Genomic DNA, 22,634 nt, shown 5'->3' on the forward strand with positions numbered 1-22,634 from the left:
AAATATTCACCAAGGAACATTCAGGTAAGATGACGTAACATTAGAACAGCCTATCTGTACCGTTTTGACTTCTTTGCTCGCTGTTTTGCTATTATTCTCGTGCATTGATTGGCTGTTCAGCTTACTGAACTAGTCAGAGTTCCCTCTTTCACCGACGGCCCGATGCTGATTCAACATGTCAAATCGGCCAAAACAAATGGCGCTTTTCCACTGCATGGTTCGGCTCGCTTCGCTTTTCCACTGCGTGGTACGACTCGGTACGGCACGGTTCGGTTCGCTATAGCTCGGTTGCTTTTCCACTGCAGTTAGTACCGCTTCAAAGTGGGTGGGACTGATCGTTATTGTAGGTCCGGTGGTAGCCGTGTGCGGCTAAGAGCTGTGCTACTTCCGCTCCTCGGCAACCAACGAGAGGAACGTCTGCACCTCGTCCACTGACCACGATTCAGCCATTTCTTGTTTGATTTTTTTTGAACTTTTTTTTGTCAAGTTAACACTCTAAAAACAGGTGCTACCGCGTTGGCTGTTGTCTGGCTATTTAAATCTAGCGGGTTTAGTGTCTCGTGTCGCAAATACAATGACGCTGAAGTGACGATTCTGTTTGACCAATCAGTGATCTGCAGTGTTTTCACGTCATATTATCGTATCGGTACGGTACGCTTGGAACCTCAACAGAGGTTGTACCATTTAAAGCGAGCCGTGTACCGTACCATGCAGTGGAAATGCGCCATAAGTGAGCCGTACCGTACCATGCAGCGCCAAAAGCTGACGAGGACCAATTTCAGCCGATGGAGTCTGCACACACTGAGAACTTTGTCGGCCCACGGACAAAAACTGCTTGACGGCCGACCGTCGGCTTGGTGTGTTCCAGGCTTTACAACTTACCCAAGATCCAGTGATGCATGGAATTGTTTCCTGACATTTGTGACCCGATCTGGCGAAATGAGTCGGAAGTCGCAACGTTCCATTTTAAGATACGGGCCGTTAATGTGAAAAAACAATTAAAAAAAATTTAAAAATTTTTTTTTTGCTAATTTCAAAGAAAAGACATTCAAAAATAATCTTCCAAAGTTTCGTGGTCCAGATAATTGAGCAAATGTATTTAAATGACTATTAAACTTGACAAAGTTTTACTAAATTCGTTGGAAATGAACATTGCTTTTCTCAAATCCTCTCGTCACCTCTGAGCATTTCCCGGGTATTAGAGGTCTTCAGGTGAACCCGTTGACCCGGGACCCGACCCGGGACCCGTACGGGTTCGGGTCTATATTTTAAATGATCAGCCGGGTCCGGGTCGGGTCGAATCTATTACTTCGGGTCCCGGGTCTGTTTAACATTGTGTGTAATACCCGTGCGAGTCATCAAATCTCAAAAATGCGTCTTGTCACACTCATATTTAATATATTTTAAATCAGTAACATAATCTGAGGTGAACTGTCACATGAATGTTTACTTTGACACTCAAAATAAATTGCGTTAAAAAGCATATTTTAGGTTGATCCATCCAGCTAGCGCGCATTTGCAGTCAAGCGCGTGTCATGTTTCTATGGCAACCAGTTACCAGAGGCAGAGCTTCAGTGAGGGATAGCCAAACCGCGCTTTAGATTTTACAATGTCAATTAATCGTTTTGTTCAATCTTAAAGTTTTAGTGGTCAGATTCAGACTCGATGATGCAGAGCAGAGAGCACGGAGATGATAAATAACGTCAGCGCAGCGGCCATGGCACTGAACGAGCAATCGTTATTATAGTTCAAAAAGGCAAACAGCCAAAAGTTATTGTGCGAGTTAGCAGCTAACTCGTTTAATTTGTCATCCGTCACCGTGAGTCCGTGACATCATGTGGACTTTTGAAGCTGAAATAACAAGGATTAAGCTTGGACTTGGTGGAATAACGAGAGGAATAACATGGATAACTTTCTTGTCGGAGCCGAAGGATTGTAATGCATCACAGCCAGTCAGGTAACGTAACGTTAACGTTACAAGGAAAGGATGGAGAGACTAACGTTACTACGCTGCTACGGCTCCTTAAATTAGGTAAGACAAAAAGTTGTAATTTTTCGCAACAGGTTTATTGACTTGTAATAGCAGTTTAAGGTGGAAAATGTGACAATCGGGTCCAGTCGGGTCTGTGTCTTCCCGGCAGTTTCGGGTCCAGCTTACAAAAAATGTATCGGGTCTGCACGGGTCCGGGTCCAGCTTTTGAAATAATAGTCGGGTCCGGGTCGGTTCGGTGTAGCAAATTACGGGTCCCTTCCGGTTCGGGTAAGAATTTTTGGACCCGTGAAGACCTCTACCGGGTATCCCCTGAAACGTCACTATCTCTGCTCTCCAAATGGTGTTACACGTTGTATTGAGCCAATCAAAAAGTTTAGAAATGTACACAAACGCTGATCATTTGTCAATAGGAAGCCCCGCGGCACGCGATTGGTCCAGCCATCCTCCTGTCAGACTCGCAGCGCTGTGTAAACCCAATATTTAACTGTTGGTATCTCCGTTATTAATTTGTTACACTGTTATTGTCAACCACACACTTTCTCTCTCTAGCTAAAATGTAGCACTTCTGTTCAATCTTCAATCAATTTTTGTAAATCTTTGTAAAAGTGCCTTTTAAAATATTTATTCAAATAAATACTTTACAATAATTTGATCTTCAGTCTGGTTTACTGTAATAGCATTAATATATATTAATATCTTTGGTCAAATTAAGCTGAAAAAAAGTTAATCCCTTTAAATGCAATGGATTTTGAAAGATATCTACAAAAATACGGGCAAAAAAGTTTAAAAGCTATTTTCTCAGGTTTCCAGTTGGAAAAAGAGGGCAGACGACCATAATTCAAATGTGTATATCTTTAAAACCATTCAAGGTATCACTTTGACTAGGATATCATTTGAAAGCTTATGATCTCCTCTTTCCGTTGATATCAAAATCTCCATTTTGAAATTTGGGTCACTGTGACTCATTTTGCTGGATCAGGTCACATTTATATGTGGCTGACTGTCGCGTGCATACCCTCTATTGAGTAGCTGACTAAAATATCTTCATATATTTTATCATTCTGTGTAAATGTATTAGGTTTAATCTTAATTACTTAATTACTAAGTGTTTATTAGTGTAACCATTTCTACCGATTTTTCCCATCAAAATGGCATTGAATATTGACAAATTATATATATACATATTATTATTTATTTTTATACAGAGTCTTCAGATGAGGATGAAGGTTCAGGAGATGAAGGGCGTCCTGAGGATGACTCTGATGTAAGATGCTCTTTCACTGTTTTTCCTTCTGGGGTGTTTGGAGAGTGGCATTATGGGATTGTTCTCATGTTGACTTGTCTTTTCAGAACTGGGAGGAGGATGAGACCGCAATGGAATTGACAGAAGACAAAATGAACCACAAAGAGGAGGATGAGGAAGATATGAAAGATGAATCAAAAGCAAATGGTGATTCAGATCTGGACCCTGAAAATGAAAGCGAGGAGGAATAATACACACAAAAAAGCATCCTTGCATTTATATATGATTTCATTTTATTTTTAATTTTGTTGAATTTTATTGTAACAAAACAAAAGGTTATGTTTTATAGAATTCCGATAGCCAATGCAGCCTGGACTTGTGGTTGTCTTTCTCAGAACAGTCATGAAGGGCATGTGACCCTCAGTCTGGGTGACTGACAGCTCCTCGTGCAGAGAGAGTGAGCACACACACTTGAGGTTTATTCGGGTCACTTTTCCTTTGACCTCTAACTGCCTCTGTTTGGTTGCCCAGCTACAATTGGGATACTGTGGGTTTCCCAAACCAAATCCCCCTCGGTCCCCCTGCCCGATTGCATCCTTAAACAGACGTCCGATGTCCCGGTGGTCCGAGCATATGAGCTTATCATGATTATGCTCATCATTGTCCTCTGCTCACATCCTTGATTTATCTGTCGTCATTGCTCTCGGTCACAGTCATTTCTCATGTTTGATTTCTGTGTCCTGTGTGTGTGATTTTCAGATGAGTTTTTTTTACACCCTCTGCAGTCATAACCCAGTTCTTGGTCTTGAGAACAAAAAAATGTGAACCTTTCCCATTACAACATAAATATTGAAAATACAAAACCAGAGGTGTACGTTAATTATACAGTGGTTGCAGTTAGCGTCAACCAAAACCTTTCTTGCAAACAATATATCGGCGACTGTTGTACAGTTTAAATGAAATAAATGCTTCGTTCTCATCTCTTGTTTGGATTCATTTCATCTCACGTTTTCTTTCCTGGCTCTAAATGACAGCAATGATTGAAATGTATCAACCTGAAGACTGTATGCATGTAAATACATTAAATATATGTATATATATATATATATATATATATATATATATTTCTCTTTCTCTAGCTCTACAAAAGTAATGGGAATTTGTAAAATGTTAGCTTGGCTGGAAACTATTTCATCAGCTAGAAATTTGTTGTAATCTGTTAATTGTTTTTTTTATAAACTCTTATTCAGTCAAAAATGACTGGAAAAATGTAAAAGATGAGAATTCCTGGGTCACTAACAAAATAAATTAAAGGGTCAATAATTGTTTTATATAGTCAGCACAAGGGATTAACAGTTTTTAGGATACAGGTTCTGAAGACGTGTGTGTGGGCTCTTGATGCACTGATTCCAGCTCCTGTCCACTCAGCTTGACAGTCTTCTCAAGGCTGCTATCATCCCTGTTACTTGTGCACATTTTCCATGACACACTTCTTCCTTCCAATCAACTTTCCATGAACGAGCTTGTCGATGATCGTCTTCTGGACAACAACTGTCAAGTCAGCAGAACTAAAGATACCTGGTATTTATATCAGGTACATTTACACACACCTTAATGTTTTCTCCTGACCATATGGCGCAAAATCTAATCTCAGCACTTTTGATTAATGGCTACGCTATTTTCTGTCTCTGAAAAACGGATCTATGACATTGTATTATGTTGAATATCAAAGTTTTTTTGATTTGTGGGGTAAAAGTTATAGTTTCTATTCTAAAGAGAAAAAAAACTTTGATAATTGGGGTAAGATGCACCCTCCCACCACTGCTATTATTTTTAAATATAATAAACATTTTAATTAATGAGGTTATTATTCAGTATTCCAGTAGATGTACATTTAAAACATCTTTGCTTTGATTAACACCGTTAGTTGAGTGAAATAATGCATAGTGTTGCTATTATGACATATTCAATTAAAATCTGGGTAATTGAATAAGTAAATATTCAAATGCTTGTATACCACTCATAGAATAATTTTACCTTTCAGATTAATCTATTTGTGGTATTCTACTTTGTCTGTCATCGTTTATTCAATTATTATTAACTAATTATTTTGTCAAAATAAAATATTAAATACAATAGTTTTAGTATTTTACATTAATGACACTTTAAAGAAATATAAAAAATATTAATAAGAAGAAATAGATACGAGTCTGGTGGCCGTATAAATACAAATGTTGCTTGAAACATTTTTGTTTACGTATTATGATGAGTCTTGAATATAGTAAATGTATTACAAATATTATTAAATATATAACATATATTATTACTTTTTCTTACAAAAACTGATGACAAATATTTGTATAAATTTTTTGAGACACATCAGTTGGTGGCATCAAAGAGTCGCTCATGATGTTCTCCACTAGGTGGCGTCGATGTGTACACTTCATCACACGTGTCACGGTTGTTTGGTTTAACGCCCGCAGTTCGCCAGCCCGTCCCTGTGCGACACAATCACGGCGCTGCGACTACAGTGAGGACGACTGTGAATCCTCACTCCTCAGACTGTAAGTAGGCTATACACTAAATAATCCTCCGTTTGTTTGTTTTACTAATACATTTGGTGTTAATGAATAGAGATGATCAAGTCTCATCTACATTCCGTAAGTTTTTTTAAAAAGTAAAAAAACTTTTGTAGATGGCTTTTGTAGATACATAGCCTACATAGCCTATTTGTGAACCGAGTCGACATTATAAAAATGTTCGGCGATTGTGCACAATATAGCTACACATCATTATAATACCCGTCTCAATATAGTTAGTCCGTTTAACCGCATCCTATAAAGTATAACTTTAGGCATTTCTAAACTAAGTTACTTGCCTGAATAGTGAAACACAAGGGGATTTTTTTAACCTAAATATTGTCTTGGTTATTCTAATAATTGTTTGATCATAACACATTTTATGATAAAATAAATAGCATGCAGTGTTTTTTGGTGGACAAACTTAAACTGCTTAAGGGAAATGCTTATTGCGGCTCCTTCATTCAGTTGTAGGCTATAGTTAGCATCATTATATAGTAATATAAATGACTGTACATTTCTAGCAATTTTAAACGCGACATAAAGTAGGCTAAGTAAATGTATTAATAAGGTACTGCTTGTAATTATAAGCCTGCCTTCAAATTCAACAGCCAGTTTCACACAATAACTTTCTAAAAGATTAAAGACCCCCTGCTTTAATATTAAACTTTGATTTATCACAGATGATGTGTAGTTTAACTTTGTATAACAAAAACTACCCATATAAATTGTAATGTGTGGTAATGGGAAGTTTCTTTGAGATGTTTTGTCTCACTCTCTCTTTTTCTGCACCCCTCCCTTCCAGGTGAGAGGCATTCAGGTGAGATAACCTGATCGCTCGCAGGTGCAATGAATTGGGCTTTTCTTCAGGGTCTCCTGAGCGGGGTCAACAAATACTCCACCGCGTTCGGTCGTGTCTGGCTGTCCATAGTCTTCCTCTTCAGGATCATGGTCTTCGTTGTTGCTGCAGAGAAGGTGTGGGGCGACGAGCAGAAAGACTTTGCATGTAACACTGCTCAGCCTGGCTGCCACAACGTCTGCTACGACCACTTCTTCCCGGTGTCCCACATACGACTGTGGGCGCTGCAGCTCATCTTCGTCACCTGCCCGTCATTCCTCGTGGTCCTGCATGTGGCGTACCGCGACGAACGCGAACGCAAGCACCGCCTGAAACACGGTGACGACTGTCAGCGGTTGTACATCAACACCGGAAAGAAGCGCGGTGGTCTTTGGTGGACGTACGTCCTCTCGCTGGTATTTAAGATGGGAGTGGATGCGACCTTCGTGTATCTGCTATATCACATCTATGAGGGCTATGACTTCCCCACCATGGTGAAGTGTTCTGAGTCTCCCTGCCCCAATGTGGTCGACTGCTTCATCTCTCGGCCCACAGAGAAACGAATATTCACCATCTTCATGGTGGTGTCAAGTCTGGTGTGCATCCTGCTCTCGCTCATCGAGACCCTCTACCTGGTGGGCAAACGCTGCTTCGAGTGTGTCCACAGGGTGCAAGGGTCACGGCAGGTAAACAAGGCAAGGTCCATTGCAAACATGAGGGGCTCAAATGCTCTTTTAGAGACAAACAGCAAGAAACTGGTGAGGAATGACCAGCCAGCGCCAGCATACAGTGTGGTCATCTCATCCTAAAGAAAACATGAAAGAAATACTTTGGCCCAATGTGGGTCTCCAAGAGATGGAAAATGTTCTTCACGTTCACCACGATGTGGACTCAATGCACGGTTGGCAATAGAGGAAGCTGCTTGTATGCTTACCCTATATCCACTGGATCTTTTTGCTGGGAAAAAAAGTTGTGGCCTGATAAACAACATAGTATATTTGAAAAGTTTACATGGGTCAAAACGCCATAATTCAGGATGACACTGTCTTTAGTCTGACTTCAGGGTTTTGGGTGTGGTGTGACTTCTGTTAGGCCAAGCTCCAGAACACCAACGGGCACTTTGATCAAATAACAAATACAAAAAACTTGGTATAAGACCAGATAATTACTATAATTATTACATATCTGTCAATTTTTAATTGACGCTATCAAGCAAATCATGACTGCAAATGATGTTAAAGCACACTTCCGTTCACATATTTGAATAATTGTTCAATTGTACTCTTTTTTTTTTTTTGCGTGTGTGTGTGCAGGAAACAAAAAAAGGCCATTATCTATGAAAACCTGTTTCCATCTTAAAATTTCACAATTTGAAAAATCTGTCATCCTTTACTCACGCTCAGGTCATTCTGAACTCATTTGACTTTCTTTCTTCTGTAGACTCCCATTGTATGAACGGTTAAAACATCTTTTGTGTTCTACAGAAGAAAGTCAGACAGGTTTAGAATGACATGGCAGTGAGTAAATGATCACCGCATTTTTATACATTTTTAAAAATTAACTTTTCTGAGTTGACTATCCCTTTTAATATCAGAATTCTTACTCACAGTGTGACTTTATATGTCACAATGTGGCCTTGTTTCTTATTTTAGTTTAAGCTCCTCTCATAATTACCCTTTCTATTTCTTTCTTTGAGGCGGAAACAGGCTTCCATAATTATCTTCAATCGGCTTTTACTTGTAAAATTATTTTATTCTGTTGGATCCAACAGGATGAAAGATGTCCACATTTCTTCTCCATCTATTTACAGTCATCACATAAAGCACATGCTGTTAAACTCAACACATTTTTACAGATACATCCCCAAATCCATTATGTTGTAAGCCTAGAAAGTGAACCCTAATTTATACTTAAATTTGAATGTAACTGTTTGTTTACAAATTTGTGCATTTTATTTTTTATTATTATTTTACTATGCAATATTTTGTCATTTTTGCGGAGTTATTTTTTTTGTATATTAGCTGGTGCGTGTGTGTGTGTTTATGCTAATGTGTGCATAAACTGTGGTGCTTCAATCTAATGTCTTCCAAGAATTTGCAGTATTTAAAATTTCAAGAATTTATTGATAAAGACTTTCAATACTGCCGAGATGAGCAAATTCAAAAGAGGCTAGTTAGCCTGTGTGTGTATGAAATAGTTTTTCATTCAATGATAAACATGTACCCATAAAAGTAAACATTCTATGAGGTTCCTCTGTTTGTATGCTAACCTTTCAGGATTCTTTCCTTCATTGCTGTGTGTTTCGAGTTGTTTACATTTGAGATACATTAAAATCTGCTTTTTATTTTCTTACAATCTGTTGCCCATTTAAATCAGTGATGTCTGACTTTAGGGGATGCAGATGAAAGCTTTGACTTTGCTTTTCGCAGATTCGATTTAACTTTTAAAACCCCTTGTTCTGCATGTGAGTGTGCTGTAGAGCAAAAAAAATGGCAAGAATGAAAATACACAGAGATAAACATCATGTGCTGTGTCGACATGACATTTTATTTTCTGCATCAAGCTGCAAAATGGCAAGACAGAATAGTTAAATTTTTAATGTACTTTCAAGGAAAATATCATTCTTCATATATATATATACATTTTCAAATCTAAAGCCACAAATAGCCAATTGAGGTGTCTGGGTGTGTGTGTGTGTGTGTATATATATATATATATATATATATATATATATATATATGAGAGAGAGAGGGAGATTTTGTAAAAACCTGTCACTGTGGAATAACAAACCACTTTTCTTAAATGAATCTTAAGGCCGTTTTGTAACTAGATTGTATTTCAACTGTATTCTGGTAACACCATTCAGTTTTACACCTTTCAGTAGATAACATTTCCACAAGACAAAAAAATGTCCCTCCCTGTTTCACTACCAGTGTACCAGACTGTCTCTCTCTATTATTCCTGATATCTTCATAACCTCTGTACAGTGAAAGGGTAGGGTAGATACGTTCATGTTGAAGCAGGTTTTGTAAGTCTTACATCTACGATCCAAAGGCGTAACACCGACCCAGCGAGTCTCTTTCCTTTTTTAACACAACTGACATTCCACTCCCTGTTGACTGTGCTCTTGCTTTACTTCCTCTCCATCTCTTTTCATCATCATTAATGCTTTAATGAATAAATACCAACATTTGCTAACCATACATATTCTGTATATGCACTTAGCAAGCGTGGTGCATGTTTAACTAATGTTTTTGTTGGTAAAAATCGAATTTAGAAGTTCAATTCTGTATATAAATCCAAATGAGGTTAATCATTTCCCCACATAAGTGTAAACCAGTTGAAAAACTTCCAAACAGACCTGACCGATCTGGTTCAGTGTTCCTTCTGCAATGTTTCATAATGTTTCCTCTTGCTGAACAAACAAGTTCAGACTGCTCACATGGCCTGAATAACTCAAAGCAAGCATGATTTCCTTTAATACTTTGAGACTGGTAGTCCTGTAACAAAATTATAGATCTTTTTTTTATATAAAACTGGAGCTTATTTTATGCCCGAAGCAGAGAATGAATCATCATCTTGTGGATGTTTTAGCAGTGAGTCAGAGGGCTTCACACGTGTGACCGAAGAGAATTTCTCTTCGCTTTGATGACAAAGAACCACAGAGACTTTTCCTGTGGAAAACTCAACTTCTGGTTTAGTTGGATTCAAAGTATTACCATCCCAAATCATTAACCATTAGGCTCCCGCCACCAGCTAAAACTATAACATTTATATATGGAGAATCAAGTTGAGATAAACTCACATCTAAACCAAATGAAGGGCTTTTGTCAAGGATTTACCATAGACCTAATGCAAGAGTTCCTTGGAATGCATAAACAATAATTACCCAAGATAATTAGTAGGGCTACCGAATTCTCAGCACGACACTAAAATGGTGTCTGACAAAATATTTAAAGTATGTCTCGCAGACCCACTCCACTAGTTTCTAGGCAATAAAAAGTACAAAAACATCTAAAGCTATTGTTCAGGACGAGGTGTGGTCCTTAGGGAACACAGACATTCATGAACAAGTTTGAACACAGAGAAGCCTGCAGACGTTGGCAACTCCACAAACCACTAACAAGCAGTGTTTGGTTGACAGAGCTGTCCAAACAAAGGGAGTCTTATTTATTGAGCAATAAGTTGGAAAATGTTACTAGGCTTCACAGGCAAGGGTTTCCTATTTGTCCCACAAAACACAATGCAGTATCATCATATTAACAGTAGGCTGTACAAAAGAATAACAACAACAAAAACTTTATGGAGTCACATTACCAAGTAATTTTAGACACTAACTTCAGAATAAGAACAATGCTTTGTTTCCCACATTGGACATTTTAAGATAATACACGGGGATGCATGATAATTTTACGAACATTTAACACACACAGATAGTATATAGGCTATGTATTTAATTAGCATACTATATCTTTAAAGTAAGAGGTTTGTGTCCTCTAGTCAAGATACTGAACTCCACCCTCAGTGAGGCGTGTTAACTAAACCAGATCCACAAGGAAGAAAGAGAAGAGAAGAGTTTAACAGCCGTTGAATTAGCCTATAAGAGAACTGAAACATCCAACGTAAGTAGTAAACTTTGTTTTTTTGCAATTTGTTCAAATGACAATCATCTGCGCTGAAAAGGGTTTTATCATAATAATTTTTTCGTTTCCGAACATTTACCTTGATATGTCATTTCTGCTTGATCAAAGCGATTTTATTCCTCTGGAATTGAAGGCGAAATGGTTGAACTTTTAAAAAAGTACCTATAGCAATTAAACTTTCCCTTACGATTTTAGTCGGTTGTTTATTTAAATGTGAAATCTATCTTTAGAAGCGCTGTTATAATTATCTTATTATAATAAATATGCATGCCTTTACAAAACTAAATATTGTTATAATCAGTGTTACAAAACCGCTAATGACAATTAAAAACGAAAACCGCCGACATGCCATAGCAAAGATATATATAGGCTATCAGCCGCAGATTCAACACATGTGTAAGTACTTAAATATCATCAAATGTTAAAGCACATTCATTCGGTTGAGGGAAAATTTTCATGGGTCTGTCAAGTTTCAAAATAACAAAAGACTAGAGCACCATAAAAGTATCATTAGGCTACTCTGTAGCCTATTTAACCGTCTAGTCATAATAGCATTCTGTGACTAACAGATGAAAAATCAAGTTATTATTCACTGTTAATCTCCTACTAGTGAACTGCTGTGATCAGATCATTGAGTCAATGAGTTGAATTCAAGAATCAAATGAGTTCAATTCATGAATGAATCATTCATGACCTCTTTCCCAAAATCACCACAATAATCCATTAACTATAGTCTATGGATAAGAGTGGCCTGATTGAATATTCTTAAAAAAATACCTTTGGGGGCCGTTTACACAACACCATTTTCACCTAAAAATGGAAACCTTTTTATGTGTTTTGGCCGTTCATTTACACGCCAACTGCGTTTTGGGGGCCTGAAAATACAAACTTTTGAAAACGGGTTTCAAAGTGCACGTTTTTGAAAGCATTACTCTGTGTAAAGTACAAAAAACACACTTTTGTGAAAATGGTGGCATCATGCGTAGTGGTTCAGACTACAGGCGCATAGTTTTTCTTTACATCGCTAACTACTGGCCTGGCATGAATAATATAGCGTTTTTAGTTGTTTTCCCGGAATCGTGTGAACAAGGATGATTTTGACAAAGTTGTTGTCTGTACACGAAAAACGCAAAGGAATTTTCTTCCCGTTTTTAGTGTGTTAGAATATTGTGAGGGCAAGTAGGCCTAAATTATGACGTATTACAATACGTTGTTTTGAATGAGTTCACTCATTGTGATTATTTTTTTCTCCAGTTTTTTCTCTCAGACAGATTCAGTGTCGAAGAGGATCAGAGGAAGAATTCAGAGAAGAGAAGAGTGAGTTGTCTTTGCTCTGAGCCATGGACTGGAAGACTTTTCAAGCCCTTCTCAGTGGGGTGAATAAATACTCCACCGCGTTCGGCCGGATCTGGCTCTCTGTGGTTTTTGTGTTCAGAGTGATGGTTTACGTTGTAGCGGCCGAGAGAGTTTGGGGTGATGATCAGAAGGACTTTGACTGCAACACCAGGCAGCCGGGCTGCTCGAATGTCTGCTACGACTACTTCTTCCCCATTTCCCACATCCGACTGTGGGCTCTGCAGCTCATCTTCGTCACTTGTCCGTCATTGATGGTCGTCATGCACGTGAAGTACCGTGACGAGCGCGAACGCAAGTACCGTGTGAAGCATGGTGATAAAGTCAAGCTCTACGACAACACGGGGAAGAAGCACGGTGGACTGTGGTGGACGTACCTGAGCAGCCTTTTTGTCAAGACCGCCGTCGAGATCACCTTCTTGTACATCCTCCATCACATCTACGACAGTTTCTACCTGCCACGGCTGGTGAAGTGTGACATCCAGCCGTGTCCCAACATTGTGGACTGTTACATTGGCCGACCCACAGAGAAAAGAGTCTTCACCTACTTCATGGTTGGAGCTTCGGCACTCTGCATAGTGCTCAGTGTCTGTGAGATCATCTATCTGATCTCCAAACGAGTCATTCGCTGTGCCAGCAAGTTTAAGAGACCCCACAGCAGCACACCGCTTGATGGACGATACCGAGACGAGGACAGCAACTGCACCCTTCCTATACATGAGTTGGACAGTAAACCCCAGTATAAGTCTAAACCAGACTTTAAGTCTGAGTATAAACCTGGGTCTAAACCGCAGTTTAAATCCGAACTCAAGCCAACATTTAAGCCAGCCTACAGGTTGAGCGTGGACATGAGAGCTTCTGCTCCAAATCTCTCAGTACCTATGTACAAGATACAGTCTGATATCATCTAAAGAACATGTTTCCCTCTGCGTCAAGTATTTACAAAGTCACCCAGAGGTATAAAACAGGCTTTGGAGGTCTGGACAGTCCCAAAGTTTTTCATTGTCCATCAAGACATTTTGAACTGCCAGTCTTGGGTGTTTATCATTTTGCAGAAGGTTTTGTGAAATTCTGTATGCCAGATACATTTCCCTTGAAAATAGCAGGGATTAAGTGTTTTGCCTAATGGCGAAGTGGGGATTAATCAGTATTGGGATTTCACTGCTACATAGGTTCAAACCTGGAATAACAGCCTAGTTCCTTTAGGCTTCAATACGAGCTCAAATGACTGCATTATCACCATGATCCGAAGAACTAGTGCTGACGAAAGCACTCCTTTTCTTCTGATTCAATCTACTATTCATTTCTTAGAAAGAACAAAGGTTGAAACTCATGAAAACCCAAAAGAGTCATCAAATAACCAGGAAGGCATTCATGGAGAACACACCTTACAAAACCCACCTCCGCCTTCACAAGCACAAAGAACGATAGGAGGAAGGGTGGTTTCATTGTATGTGAGATGTACTGAAAATGGCTCATGGGTCATTGATTGTTTACAATGTATCATTTCTCAATGTCCTGGATTTGTACCAAAGATCAGAATCAAGTTTAGTTGAAGAAGCAGTTTTGACTATCACAGTTTCAGAGAGATCATAGTTGATGTTTATGTGCGAACACTCCTGAACTCTATCTGAACTCAAATTCTTATGCTGGAAAAATGAGTGGTATATAAAATAAACCACAGTGTCTAAAGATGGACAACAATGGAAAGTTTTTCTTCTACTATTTGTTGTAAAAGACAGTGGACTAACCTACACTTGGCAAGCATTTGTAAGAATCTGACTTTGTTCAAACTTGCTCTTATGATCTTGTTACACATTTTAACTGAGATGTTTCATGCTGCATACCCTGCTTTTGTATATATATAAAAAATCAATCAATGCACTGACATTATTTTATAAAATATCTTCAGGTTATTGTTTAAATAGCTTTTATGACAATGAGATGGTTTTGTAAATTGAGGAAGTTTTGAAAGTTTATTCATTTTGATACTCTGTAAATAAAGTATAAAATAACCATTTTGTCACATTTTTAAAAGATTAACAGTGTGAAATTGCAATAGCTTAAATCATGAACAGACATTTGAATCAAAGAGGAAACAGTAAAGGAAGTAAAGGAACAACTTCAATTCACTTTGACAGAACATGAACATTTTTATTCATTATCCTTTGTCAGAAGTTGCTTATAAAATGGGAACTTATTGTAATAGTAATACATCTATGATGATCTATTTAAAATAGCATTCATATGTTTAAGGTCAGCAAGATTTAAAAAAATACATAAAATACCACAATAATACATTAACTAGCCTATGGATAGTGAAAAAACGTTACAAAAGATTTCAAATAAATGCTTTTGAACGGTTTACTCATCAAAGAATCCTGAAAAATGGATCAGGGTTTTCTCTAAAATATTATTAAAATATTATTTTCAACACCAAATTCAACATATCAGAATGATTTCTAAAAGATCATGTTACACTGAAAAATTGACTAATGATGCTGAAAATTCAGCTTTGCATCACAGGAATAAATTACATTTTAAAATATTCAAATATAAAAGCGATTTTAAATTTCACAAAATTACTGGTTTCTGTATTTTTGTTTTGACGCTTTGAAAAAACAACTTGCTCTTAAAGTCATAATCTTAATGGATCAAAATCTATGGAACATATAATGCGTACCCAATGTAAAGGTACCTTTATTATGAATGTTTGGACATATGAACACACACAAAATGGTTTCATATAGACATTAATATATGGAGAACTTTTTTTTATAAAGTCATTCTTCAGAATAAAAGGTGAAACTTGAAAAATTTTTAATATTGTGCAAAAGTTAATTTATTTCAGTAATCCAACTTAGAAGGTGAAACTAAAATATTATATAGACTCATTACATGTAAAGTGAGACATTTCCAGTCTTTGTTATTTTGATGATTATGGCTTACAGCTATGAAAACCTTTTCACAATATTCTAATTTTGAATTTGGGGTTTTCATAAGCTGTAAGCCATATTCATCAAAATTAAGTACTGACGAAAGTACGAGAACTATTTTTCACTGCTGATGAACTCATCAAACCTTAGTAATACATGAAATGTAAAATATATTTTTGAGGGTGCGTGTATGATGTAAAATAAAATGCGTAAATATGCAAGTTGTTGATCCAGTCCATCAGCCTTCAACAGATAAGTACATTCTTTCCTCTTGGCAAGAAGATTCCAGTTTGTTACAGTTGTAACGAGATCAGCTGCCTGTCAGCCTAACCAGCAAGATGAATCCAGTTTTTTGTTTGTCACAGTTGTAAACAGAGTTCAGCCTAACCGGTTTTTTAGTCTAAAGATATGTTTGCCACATTGCATAAGGACTCAAATTCACTTTTTTCATTATTTTCTTTAATCAATAAAATTAATTACATGAATTAAACATCATAAATTGTGGACCAAAAAAGAAAAGAAGAAAAATCATACAACATCAGTTAATAACACAAAGAGAAACAATAATAAGCCGTTTCACCCAAAAGACACGTCTAAAAACCTTCAGGCTTTCAACAAACATGCAGAGCTTCAGCTTGATTTCTGCCCGTAACAAACACGCTGCTTATGCAAAGGGATTTTCCTTGAATAATTTCCCTCAAACCATTCAAGTCCTTTCCTGGAGAGGACCAAAATTCTTCATCAGTAATCAGTTATCATGATGGTGCATCAGTTCCACTCCCCAAGAGTCTTTTCAATTGAATGGGTTTGTTATGACTACCAGTGTTGTAATGCATTTTACTGGTAATAACAGATATTTCCGTTTCAAAATTAGCCAAATTGACATTCGCAGACACATATCTGGGGATGTTAGACATCAAATCACGTGTGACGCCTCATTCCATGAGGTATTAGTTATAATACTAATCAAAATTAGTAATGTGATGCAGTCTAACCAGCAAAACTTTTGCACCTATATTATTAACAATATTATGCAGTCAAATTAGGTCCCCCTCTAGCATTTTTTTGCCTTTAGGCATCATAAATTGATCTTACTTCAGCAGTACATAAAACACTAAATTAATTTATTAGAAATAAAAACAACTCTGTATTTATTGTATGCCTGCCATCAGTTACAAGGCACAAGAGGACATTTTTGGTCAGTCTGGTTGTGAATATTAGGTGATACAAGTTCACAAGCGTCCTTTTCACCACCAGACTAATTCCCACATTCACAGTAGAGAACGGATGTGCTCATCCCCAAAGTGATTAGAGATACTTATTTTAAATATACTGTAAATTAAGAGGCTTCACTGCATACTAAGGGATAACACAGTGTGACCTCCACAAGAGTGAACCCAGACTACGATCACTAAGAAGAGTAAAAGACTTCAGAGCTTGCAGGAGGCCTGAGCAACTTTTGAATTTGTTCTTCTGTTAAGTGAATGACAGATGTATGAGCCAGCGTCCAACAGTTTGGGCAAGTCCACTCCCTAAAACACAGAAACAACATTTCATGACAATTCTCAGTCCTCATTTTAAGCCGGGTGCACACAGTACGTTAGTCCTTTAATACTGTTGATTGTCAGACTGTATGAACATGATCCCTGCTGTAAGCCATGTCACACTGTGGGATCTCAGTTAATTCATCAATGTCAGACTGTACGGCAGTCAAGACGTGTTGAAAAGGGATGCACGCAAGAAGACTCGTAGGGTTTTTTACATCTATCCGTGGCGCGAGCTAAATTACATGTGGGATTGAAATGTTGGCTAGCAAACAAAAACAATCTTTCATTTTGATCATGGCTTCTCTTGAAAAGGTAAAAAAACAAAGACGATGTGTGTGGAGCAAGTGGTGGTTGTTGTATCACTAATTGCATCATTAGGTTCTGTGCTCCTATTGGTTTAGATTTGATGGTTGTCGTAGAAGTCACATTACAGGACTGTGCTTCAAATCTTCTGACACTGCAATCAAATTCGACCTCAGAAGAAATTATGCCAATGGTCATTAATCGGCTGTCGGTAAACATGTCAAAATAATCGTCAAAGACATCACCATGATAGGATGTACAAAATGTGTCTCAGACGGCCACATCGTGGTCAAAACCGTGCAGTGTGACTGAACCAAAGTTCAGATTGTTATGAAGAATGTCACATGATGACTAATGCCAGTATGCATTGATTGGCTGCTGATTTTACAGGTCCCTAATTTTAAGGTTCTCTAAAAAATTACTCAAATCAAAAGCAGAGGTAGAACAATTTGTTTAATTAATGTTTAGTTTGTTAACTTTTTTTAATTCTGAAGCTGATCATTACCTTATACTCCCTTATGGTATAACTACTGATCAAATAAATGCAGCCTTGGTAAGCATACAAGACTTCTTTCCAAAACATCTTACTGACCCCAAACTTTTGAAGGGTGGTGTACTTTACAGAAAGCCCCACTTAAGAAGATACACAATCATCCAGAAAAATCAGTCATTAGTTGTAACATCACCTATCAAAACTAACTTGTTTTGGGTATGGCTAGTAAGATGATGCATTTACAGACCTGAATTAAAAAAAAAGAAAAACCCAGATGACAGAAAAATTGACAGAAAGAATAAGTACAAACACAGTCGTGTTGGACTTACAGTATGGATTCCCAGTCCGTGCAGCATATAGACCACATCTTCAGTTGCAACATTCCCAGAAGCCCCCTGGGCATAAGGGCAGCCGCCTAGCCCTGCAACAGATGAGTCCACGACACTTACCCCATTCTAGAATAGATTGCAGGAAACAAAAATGTGTTGTATTTAAAAAGTAGTTGCTCATTTTAAGAATGTGAAAACGAACAGAATGCACGGTATGTATGCAAAGAGCAGGTCTCAATAGACAATTATAGCTGCAAGCATAGATGATGGGCCCAAGCCCTGACACTACCGTCATACTGGTGACACACACCACGCACGCACGCACGCATAATGCATTAATTATATAAAAAATAATACGTTTTAGTTTTTTTTTTGTGATATTTTATTTAAAAATAAATGGAGTATAATTTATTATTTAGAAGATATAAGACTCTTCCAGTTTCCCATTTGACATTATTTGAATCCCTCGCCATTTCAACTTTGTTCAAGATACCCAAAACACGTTCGCAATTTAGCATCTTCAATATATTGGCATCATGTTAAGAACGTTTGGTGTAAATTGTATGAAACCCTTTGGTGCAGTAGTTAAAACATTAAGAGCTTGATAAAAAAAAAAAATCCACATCCCAAAAAAAATATCTGATCACTATTGGTCAAAGCTAATGACTGTAAATTAAAAAGTTGTCTGGCTTGGTGAGAACAATATATGTACCAAGTTTAGGGTCATATGCCAGACTGTATGTAAAACTACCCAACCACACACTTTTGTCAAACATTGGCGCTACTAAGTCCCTCCTCCTCCCCCATTTCTATAGCTTTGACCATGTCTACTGGCCGACAACTCTGTGTGTGTAGAGTTTCATGAAATTTGAAGCATGCTGAGGGTAAAAAACAAAAGTTAATTCAAGTTTATTAAAAATTAAAGTTTGACATGGTGTCATGACAACAGTATTAAGGAAATATCAAGAATCTGCTGTGTTTTGACACTATACGGATGAAGTTTGAAGCAAAAATAAGAGGGTGATTTCAAAGCATTTTGAAAGTGACACACTTCCTGCTGCCAGTTGGTGGCACTATGACTTTGACTCACAATAGTCACAATCCATGTGATCGGCCTCCTACAACGAACACACAGCTGAAGTTTCAGTAAAATCAATGTACTCAGGTTATTATAACCTGAACACATTTCCTGTTTTCTTTTTTCGCCAAACCATTCGAGATCTGCCTGCAATTTTGCATCAATGTCTTGGCTTCATGCTTACCAAGTTTGGGGGCCATCGTATGAATCCCCTAGGAGGAATATATCAAATTCCAGAGAATGCGTTTTTTCAAACAACCCATAATAGCCGACTTCCTGTGTGGCTGGCGTATGACTATGAGAGTGAAAATTGCTTGGCCCGATTTAGAAGCGTATGAAGTTTGGTTACTGTAGGCGAAAAGGAGTGTGCTACAGAGACCCTCTAATGCAACCATATAAAAGGGTGTGCCATAGAGCACCCCTCATGTCAACTTGTGCCCGGCCCTAATGGCCGACAATTCCAACATGTGTGCAAAGTATTGAGCATGATAAGGTCCACAAAAGTGCCCAAAAGCTTGAAAAAAAATGTTTCCTTAGGAAAACAATAGGGCCCAAGCCCTAAGGGGTGAATACAATAAAACAGGGTTCCTCAATCTCGGTCCTGGAGGGCCACTGTCCTGCAGAGTTTAGCTCCAACACTGATCAAACACACCTGAACAAGCTAATCAATGTCTTCAGGATCATTAGAAACTCACAGCTAGGTGTGTTTGATCTGGGTTGGAGCTAAACTGTGCAGGACAGTGGCCCTCTAGGACCGAGTTTGAGGAACCCTGCAATAAAACAATACAAATATAGTAAAAAATATCAGTCAGGACAGACAGGCAAAGAGACACTGGGCATGACTCCACACACCTTCTGACTCACTCACTCACCTGTAATGCCACAAGTATGTTAGCAAGTGCTTGTCCATAAGTGTCATGACAATGAACTGCTAAAGCCTCCACAGGAACCTCTTTCTTCACAGCATTCAACATCTCCGACATGCCACCCGGAGTGCCTACTCCGATGGTATCGCCAAGTGAAATCTCATAGCACCCCATGGAATACAGTCGCTTAGCAACCTCTGCCACTTTGTTTGGCGATACCTTCCCTTCATATGGACAACCGAGCACACACGACACGTAGCTTGGAAAAACAGAGCAAAAGAGGATTTTTCAACAATAAGTTAATTTTAACTTTTTGCACACTAGGTTATGGGAAAAACAACTGTGGAGACTGAACTGTGCAATCTGCGTTTGTCTTACCCTCTTACAGGAACTCCCTCTTGTTTGGCCGCTCTCATCACCTCCTCAAAGCGCACAAGACTCTCATCCACTGAACAGTTTATGTTCTTCTTGCTGAAGAGTTCTGATGCAGCACCAAATATTGCCACCTCTTTTGCACCAGCCTTCACCTGAGATAAAAATAATATATATATATAAAAAAATACAGCAGAAACTGTACACTGCAATAGTACTACCATTTAAAATCACTGTTTTTTATTTTAATACATTCCAAAATGTATTTTTTTCCTGTGATAGCCAGGTTGAATTTTGAGCATCATTACTCCAGTCTTTAGTGTCTCATGATCCTTCAGAAATCATCCTAATATGTGGATTTGGTGCTCAAGAAACATTTATTATTATTATTATCAATGTTGTAAACAGTTTGATGTTGTTAACAGTTTACTGATTCATATTTTTGTAGAAACCATGATACATTTTCCCCCAGGATTCTTAGAAAAACAGTAAGTTCAAAAGAACACCATTTATTTGAAAAAAAAAAAATATTTGTACCAATGTAAAAATCTTTCCTGCCCCTTTTGATCAATTTAATTAATCTTTGCTGAGGAATCTAGTTTACTTCTATTAAATCTTCCTGACCGAAATCATTTGAATGATAGTATTAACATATATGTTACAGCACTAGCACATGACAGTCCGGTGTTATTCACTCACAGCAGCCTGAAATCCTTTCAGATTAGGGGTTAGAACGGGGTAATTCACGCCAGGTTTCTTGTGGAGACCACGCATCACTTCCTCCTGATCAGCCATCTGCCAATCAAATGAAGCCCAACTTCAATGATTACATCATTGATCCTCTCATAATTCCCTATTTTATTGCGTTTTATGTTGTGAAGGTCTATTAATGTAATGTTTGCATGCTTCATTGGTGTGTGCTGTAGTGCTGTATCTCACCTGAGGGACCCATTTAGGTGAAACAAAACTTGTGGCCTCAATGACAGGAAGTCCCGCCTCAGAAAGCATATCAATCAGACGGATCTTCACTTCAGTGGGAACGATGGCCTGATGGATGCAGAAATTATAAAGCTCCTCTATTTTACATCACATGGTTCCTAGAACTTCTAACACTAATACATTTCCATGACCTATTCCAGCATTTTCGAAGACTTGAAAATGTTTTTTAACAAATACTAATAAATATATATATATATATATAATAATAATTAGGGCTGTCAAAAGATTAATCGCATCCAAAATAAAAGTTTGTGTTTGCATAATATATGTGTGTGTACAGTGTATAATTATTTATATATATATAAAAACACACACACACTCATGAATATATTTAAGAAAAATTGGTTATATTTATGTATAAAATATTTATATGATATAAATTATATAAATGTATATACAGTATATAAATGCAAATATTTCTTAAATATATTCATGAATGTGTGTGTATTTATACATAATAATTATACACAGTAGACAGTTTTGACTTGATTTACTTTGAGACACCTGTGTTTGAGAGTTGGTAAACTCAAAACAGAAGTGATAACCACATTGCACATTGTCATGTTGGCTTTTGATGATTAATAGACAGAAGGATCTTCACCTTCTCATTCTGGAGTCCATCTCGGGGTCCAACCTCCACAATCTTAACCCTCTCTGGGAATGACTGAGTGGCAGACACACTGACCTGTCAAATCACACACACAACAAATAAACAAACATGCACACAAAAGGGCAAATACAAACCACATAACATCGTCACATTCAGAGCAGCAAATAAAAACTTACGGATCTGAGCACGACGGCAGCAAAAGACTGCAGAGCAGGTCGGTGAACCCGAACAGTAGCGAACGGACCAGGACCAACTCTCATCATAAGCGCCGCCATCTTCACACGCCCCCATTAGCCCTGACGTCATAACGCCATATATGAATTTAGATCTCGCGGTAATACGGGATCAGATTTCGAGATCTAAATGTTTTCATGTTTGCCCCAAAAGTGAAAAATTCCAAGAGTTTTTGTTAAATGATAATATAAAAATTAGCGCATTTATTTGCGTTTTAT

At 37.8% G+C, this 22,634-nt stretch overlaps 4 protein-coding genes across 4 annotated transcripts in view; 3 read left to right on the forward strand and 1 right to left on the reverse strand.

Moving 5' to 3' along the window:
* Positions 1–4,217, forward strand: part of wdr43 (WD repeat domain 43) — a 28,869-nt gene extending 24,652 nt beyond the window's left edge. Inside the window, exons 17-18 of the mRNA XM_079631940.1 lie at positions 3,199–3,257; positions 3,344–4,217. Of these exons, the coding sequence (XP_079488066.1) occupies positions 3,199–3,257; positions 3,344–3,487 (203 nt within the window). The 3' untranslated portion in view covers positions 3,488–4,217. The remainder of the gene's footprint in view (positions 1–3,198; positions 3,258–3,343) is intronic.
* A 1,407-nt stretch (positions 4,218–5,624) lies between these two features.
* Positions 5,625–9,008, forward strand: gjb10 (gap junction protein beta 10). Its single transcript, XM_079633248.1, has 2 exons — positions 5,625–5,800; positions 6,621–9,008. The coding sequence occupies exon 2, from the start codon at positions 6,665–6,667 to the stop codon at positions 7,460–7,462; it is 798 nt and encodes a 265-aa protein (XP_079489374.1). The 5' UTR covers positions 5,625–5,800; positions 6,621–6,664; the 3' UTR covers positions 7,463–9,008.
* Positions 9,009–10,909: 1,901 nt separating this feature from the next.
* Positions 10,910–14,917, forward strand: gjb3 (gap junction protein beta 3). The gene is made up of 2 exons (XM_079632749.1): positions 10,910–11,275; positions 12,551–14,917. Exon 2 carries the CDS (start codon positions 12,637–12,639, stop codon positions 13,558–13,560), a length of 924 nt encoding a protein of 307 aa, XP_079488875.1. The 5' UTR covers positions 10,910–11,275; positions 12,551–12,636; the 3' UTR covers positions 13,561–14,917.
* A 1,105-nt stretch (positions 14,918–16,022) lies between these two features.
* hmgcl (3-hydroxy-3-methylglutaryl-CoA lyase) lies at positions 16,023–22,494 on the reverse strand. The gene is made up of 8 exons (XM_079632748.1): positions 22,359–22,494; positions 22,174–22,257; positions 21,513–21,620; positions 21,273–21,368; positions 20,580–20,728; positions 20,208–20,460; positions 18,258–18,383; positions 16,023–17,117 (listed from the first exon to the last, which is right to left on the reverse strand). The coding sequence occupies exons 1-8, from the start codon at positions 22,455–22,457 to the stop codon at positions 17,016–17,018; spliced, it is 1,017 nt and encodes a 338-aa protein (XP_079488874.1). The 5' UTR covers positions 22,458–22,494; the 3' UTR covers positions 16,023–17,015.
* Between the last annotated feature and the right edge of the window lie 140 nt (positions 22,495–22,634).

Source organism: Phoxinus phoxinus (assembly GCF_949152265.1).
Source record: "Phoxinus phoxinus genome assembly, chromosome: 13".
Lineage (NCBI taxonomy): Eukaryota > Metazoa > Chordata > Actinopteri > Cypriniformes > Leuciscidae > Phoxinus > Phoxinus phoxinus.

Coding starts and splice junctions, on each gene's coding strand:
- gjb10 (XM_079633248.1), top strand. CDS start 6,665: ATGAATTGGGCTTTTCTTCAGGGTCTCCTGAGCGGGGTCAACAAATAC.
- gjb3 (XM_079632749.1), top strand. CDS start 12,637: ATGGACTGGAAGACTTTTCAAGCCCTTCTCAGTGGGGTGAATAAATAC.
- hmgcl (XM_079632748.1), bottom strand. CDS start 22,457: ATGGCGGCGCTTATGATGAGAGTTGGTCCTGGTCCGTTCGCTACTGTT. Junction 21,621..22,173: donor ATGGACTCCAGAATGAGAAG/GTGAAGATCCTT, acceptor TGCATCCATCAG/GCCATCGTTCCCACTGAAGT. Junction 20,729..21,272: donor TGAAAGGATTTCAGGCTGCT/GTGAGTGAATAA, acceptor TTTTTATCTCAG/GTGAAGGCTGGTGCAAAAGA.